At 67.7% G+C, this 5,167-nt stretch overlaps 1 protein-coding gene across 1 annotated transcript in view; it reads left to right on the top strand.

The window, feature by feature from the left end:
- Positions 1 to 791: 791 nt before the first annotated feature.
- The window catches only part of MUC2 (mucin 2, oligomeric mucus/gel-forming), a 25,484-nt gene continuing 21,108 nt past the window's right edge, over positions 792 to 5,167 (top strand). Inside the window, exons 1-8 of the mRNA XM_027089897.1 lie at positions 792 to 867; positions 1,920 to 2,190; positions 2,978 to 3,092; positions 3,382 to 3,472; positions 3,553 to 3,662; positions 3,821 to 4,031; positions 4,219 to 4,344; positions 4,829 to 4,946. Of these exons, the coding sequence (XP_026945698.1) occupies positions 792 to 867; positions 1,920 to 2,190; positions 2,978 to 3,092; positions 3,382 to 3,472; positions 3,553 to 3,662; positions 3,821 to 4,031; positions 4,219 to 4,344; positions 4,829 to 4,946 (1,118 nt within the window). The remainder of the gene's footprint in view (positions 868 to 1,919; positions 2,191 to 2,977; positions 3,093 to 3,381; positions 3,473 to 3,552; positions 3,663 to 3,820; positions 4,032 to 4,218; positions 4,345 to 4,828; positions 4,947 to 5,167) is intronic.

Raw genomic sequence — 5,167 nt, 5'->3', positions numbered from 1 at the left:
TCCGACAGGCCCCCAGAGTGGGAGCCCACACCAGGCAGTAGTTCGTCGGGGCCCCTTGGGAGGCACCCCATTTGACGTTCGCCGTGCCAGAGATGCTGAATGGGTGGGGTGGGGTTCGGGGAGCCTGTTGGCTGCCAGGACGTGCTTCCGGACGGCCCTCGTGGCGCAGTGGTTGAGAGTCCGCCTGCCAATGCAGGGGACACGGGTTCGAGCCCTGGTCTGGGAAGATCCCACATGCCGCGGAGCAACTAAGCCCGCGCGCCACAACTACTGAGCCTGCGCCCTAGAGCCCGTGCTCCGCAATGAGAGAGGCCACAGCAATGAGAAACTTGAGCACCACAACCAAGAGTAGCCTCCGCTCATCGCAATTAGAGAAAGCCCGCGTGCAGGAACAAAGACCCAACGCGGCCAAAAAAAAAGAAAAAATTAGATTCCACATTAAAAAAATGGGGGGCCAGGTCCTCCCTGTCCCGGGCCTGGTTCCGCTAGTGGCTGGGAGGGACGGAGGTCCGCCTTGGGTGTGTGTTGGAATCGGGTAATTGGGGCTGCCACATTCTGGGCAGAGCCAGCTCTAACCCGGGAGCAATAAAAAATAAACCTCAGATAACCTGAATCAATATTTCCCCACCAGGGCCCTTGGAGCCCCCGCAGCTGCTTTCCTGACAATCTGGCAGTGCCCCACCCACCCCTCGCCCCTCCCCTGCCCTCCCCACCCTCCAACTGCTCTGCGGGGCCATATAAGGCCCAGACCCCTGCCCTGGTCGCTCTCCCACACCAGGTTTCTGGCCACCATGGGGCTGCCACTAGCCCTCCTGGTGGCCCTCTGCCTGACTCTGACCTGGGCCGGGGGCTCAGAACTCCGGAGAGGTGAGAGGGTGTGGGCAGGAAGACCGGGCGGCCCAGGGCACATGGTCCTGCCTGGGGTAGAGGTGTTTCCCTCGGCCCGGGCTTTGGGGTGGACAGCGTGGGCCAGGCCTCCTGCAGCCCCACCCCTGCTGACTTTGGGTGGAGGGATGGAAGGAAGGAAGGAAGGAAGGAAGGGAGGGAGGAAAGAAGGAAGGAAGGGAGGGAGGGAGGGAGGGAGGAAGGGGGTCTTGGGTTCCCACCATGCTTCTGAAGGTGATTGCCTGGCCAGAGTGTGTATCCAGGGGACAGTCCCAGGCGGACGCACCGGTCTGGGTGGCTGCCTGTGGGCCTAGGGGAGGCAGGGGCCTGCCAGGAGGGGCCGGGCCAGGGGAGGCCCCCAGTCCCGGTATCAGTACCGGGACTGGGGGTCAAGACCAAGCTGGGCCCTTCAGCAGAGCCAGCTGTTTGGGTCTCTGCTCAAGGGGTGGCTTCAGCCAGAGAAGACCATGCAGATGTAGGATGGGGACATCTCTGTCCCAGCAGGGCACTTGGGGACAGGGTGGTGGCGGGGCTGGGGGAAGGGGGAGCTGGCCCCATACGGATGAACATGACGCAGGTTCCCTCTGAGGGGTCTGGCACAGATCTTCTGCGGGATGAGGGGCGGCTGGAGCGGGGCTGGGGTGCTGGCTGGGGTGTCGATGGACGGAGTGTGGTGGAGACCGGGGTGGGGAGCTGAGCCAGGCTGACAGGGCGCCAGGGAGCCCGACAGCCCCTCTGGCCCTGCTCCCCGCTCAGCACACAGCCGCATCCCCCGCAGGGTCAGGGTGGGAGGGCGCGGCGGCTGGAGACGCCCTTTCAGGGGGCTGAGACTGCGTGGATGGGGTGGCCAGTGTCCAGCAGAGGACCCCCGCAGGACGACCCTCCCTGGGGCCTGGGCCGAGACCCCGACGGGCTCTGAGCTGCTGCGGGGCGCCTCTGGAGGGTCCTCAGAGGGCCGCTGCCAGGCCAGAACCTCGGACGGACGGGCTTCCTGGCGACATGGGCTGCTCACGTGCCCACCCGCTGCGCCCCAGCAGGCAGGACCCGGAACCACGGCCAGAGCGTCTGCAGCACGTGGGGCAACTCCCACTACAAGACCTTCGACGGAGACATCTTCCGCTTCCCCGGGCTGTGCGACTACAACTTCGCCTCTGACTGCCGGGACACCTACCAGGAGTTCGCTGTGCACCTGAAACGGGCCCCCGGCCGCAGTGGGGGCCACCCCCAGGTCGAGTACATCCTGCTGACCGTCAAGGGTGATGCCATCTACCTCACCAGCCAGCTCGCTGTGGTGAACGGCGCCGTGTGAGTGGCCAGGCAGTGTCCCTTCCCACGTCCTGTGAGCCAGTGCCCCCGCTTGCCCTCCCTTCCCCCCACCTCCCCCCACTGCCCCGCCGGCTAAGAAGGAGAGTGTTGGGGAGAGAGCTTTATTACCAGTGAGTCTCCTCCAGCCCCGCTGCTGGCAGCCCACCAGACTCTGGGCTGGACCGTGCTGGGCAGGGTGGCCTGGCAGCCCAAGCTAGGGTTACAGGAGCCCACGGGAGGCCCGTTCCTCCTTCCCCCACGTTGTCCCGCGTTGTCTCAGGAACAAAGGGGCCCTGAGCTCATTCCTGCCCCGGGCGGGCGGGGGTTGGGGTGCAGGGGGCGTCCCCACCTGCAGGGTTTGCCCTTCCCCTGCTGCAAGGGATTTTGATTCCCCGAAGCCCAGGCTCAGAGCAGGGGGTGGGAACAGGGCCCACAGGGGCAGCGTGGGGTGGGTACGGCGTCTGCCCTGGGCGATGGGGCGGGTGGGGCTTCTCCAGCCTGGCCCCCCTCCTCCCAGGGCTTTACGGGCTCCCTGGGGGCCCTGCCCAGAGCAGAGCCCAGGGAGGGGGTGTGGAGAGGGCGTTGGGCTGGCGGGTGTGGCTCGGCCCGGAGGACCTAGCCAGGCAGGTGGACAGGGGCTGGGCCACGGCTCGAGTGCCCCCAGAGGGTGGCCACACTGCTTGTGGCTCCGGATGGGAGCCGGCCACCCCACCCACGCCCCCAGCCTCAGCCCCTCTGCCACGTGGGTGCTGCGTGGGCCGGCGTGACCCCGGTGCCCATCCCCCAGGGTCAGCAGCCCGCACTACAGCCCGGGGCTGCTCATCGAGCAGAATGACGCCTACACCAAGGTCTATTCCCGTGCCGGCCTCATGCTCATGTGGAACCGGGAGGACTCGGTCATGGTGTGTCACGGGCCTCGGGGACCCCAGGGGACCAAGAGGGGGTCTGGGCGGGCTGGGGCGCTGTGTGGCCTTTGGGCGGGTGGAGAGGCTGGAGGCAGAGCGGGGGTCAGGCGGTCCACCCCGTGAGGGGACCCTCTGGCCCGGGGTGGTGCTGGCCCTGCCCCTTCCCCCGCCCCCTCCCCCCAGCTAACGCCAGCTCTCCCACCACGGCTGACACCCGTTCAGGCAGGGTTCTGAGGCTGACCTGGCTGCCCCACGGCCTGCTCACTTGTCTCCCTTCCCCGGACAGCTGGAGCTGGACAGTAAGTTCCGGAACCACACGTGCGGCCTCTGCGGTGACTACAACGGCCTGCAGACCTACTCTGAGTTCCTCTCCGATGGTGAGGGCCTCCTCAGGCCTTGGCGGCTGGGCTGCGGGCAGGCTCCCCGCCCGGCCCCGCTGAACGGCTGTGCCCCCCAGGCGTGCTCTTCAGTCCCGTCGAATTTGGGAACATGCAGAAGGTGAACAAGCCTGAGGAGGTGTGCGAGGGCCCCCAGGAGGTGCCGACCCCCGCGTCCTGCTCTGAGCATGTGAGTCGCTGGCCATTCGGGGGGGAGGGGGCCGTGGGAGCAGAGCCTGCACCTCCCCCCAGAGCCGTGCCTGCTGGCCTCTGTTGGGGACCCCGCGCCCGCCCCGGTGGCGCGGAGGGGAGAGGAGGCCATGAGCAGCCCCACCCACTGCCCGCCAGCGCGCCGAGTGCGAGAGGCTGCTGACACACACGGCCTTCGAGGACTGCCGCGACCTGGTGCCGCTGGAGCTGTACGTGCAGGCCTGCGTGCAGGACCGCTGCCAGTGCCCGCATGGCGCCTCCTGCGTCTGCAGCACCATCGCCGAGTTCTCCCGCCAGTGCTCGCACGCCGGTGGCAGGCCGCGGGACTGGAGGACCGCCTCGCTCTGCCGTAAGTGCCGCACGGGCAGGAACCGGGGGCACGTGGGGCATGATCCGCGGGGAGCGCGGTACCCTTTGCGCCCTGGACTGGGAGCCATGCTGTGCCCAGCTCAGCCGGGGCGCGAGGCCGGCACGGACCCTTCGTGGCACCCGCTGCGCCCTGCCCTCGGCTCAGGGGCCTGCCTCTGCCTGTCCAGCTAAGAGCTGCCCCAGGACCATGGTTTACCTGGAGAGCGGCTCGCCCTGCATGGACACCTGCTCACACCTGGAGGTCAGCAGCCTGTGTGAGGAACATCGCATGGATGGCTGTTTCTGCCCGGAAGGTGAGTGCTGGGGACGCATGCAGGCAGCGGAGTGGAGAGCGCTGCCCTGAAGCACCGCCCGCCGCCTGTGCCTGGCGGGACGGCCGCCTCGCTGCCTGGGCCTCGGCTCTCAGCCATGCTGAGGGAGAGCGACAGCTCGGGGCCCTGCAGGGACATCGGGGACAAGGTCCAGGTAGAAGGGCTACAAGGGCTGAAGACCCCCCAACATACACACAGCAGTGTCACCTTCCTGCTCATCACCCGTGGACAGACCTCCTCCTGCCTGGCCTGTGGCTCTGAGCCTGGAAGCAGGTCCCTCTGATACAGTGTGGGGACCACAGTTGTCCCCAAAGGACCATAGGTGTCTGTGGCTGGGAGGCCTGGCTGGCAGCACCCCTTCAGGGAGGCCGGCCCCTGGCTGTGGCCCTGGAAGCGGCAGCCCCGCCAGGGGGGACGCTGGCGCTGTTCGGGCCGGCTGAATGGAACATGTCCCGCGCTGTCCCAGGCACTGTGTATGATGACATCAAGGGTGACGGCTGCATCCCTGTGAACCAGTGTCACTGCAAGCTGCATGGACACCTGTACGCGCCTGGCCAACAGATCACCAACAACTGCGAGCAGTGGTGGGTCCCGGAGCTGGGGTCCCGACGGGCTGGGGTCCAGCGGGAGGGGAGTCCAGCGGGAGGGGAGTCCAGGTGGGCTGGTGTCCCGACGGGCTGGGGTCCAGGTGGGCTGGCATCCCGACGGGCTGGGGTCCAGGTGGGCTGGGGTCCCGACGGGCTGGGGTCCTGACGGTTTGGGGTCCAGGTGGGCTGGCGTCCCGATGGGCTGGGGTCCCGATGGG

This window comes from Aethalodelphis obliquidens, unplaced genomic scaffold (assembly GCF_003676395.1).
Source record: "Aethalodelphis obliquidens isolate GAN/ISIS:26980383/991018 unplaced genomic scaffold, ASM367639v1 scaffold69, whole genome shotgun sequence".
Lineage (NCBI taxonomy): Eukaryota > Metazoa > Chordata > Mammalia > Artiodactyla > Delphinidae > Aethalodelphis > Aethalodelphis obliquidens.
Note: the sequence above shows the minus strand (reverse complement) of the source record. Positions and strands in the feature narration are given on the sequence as shown.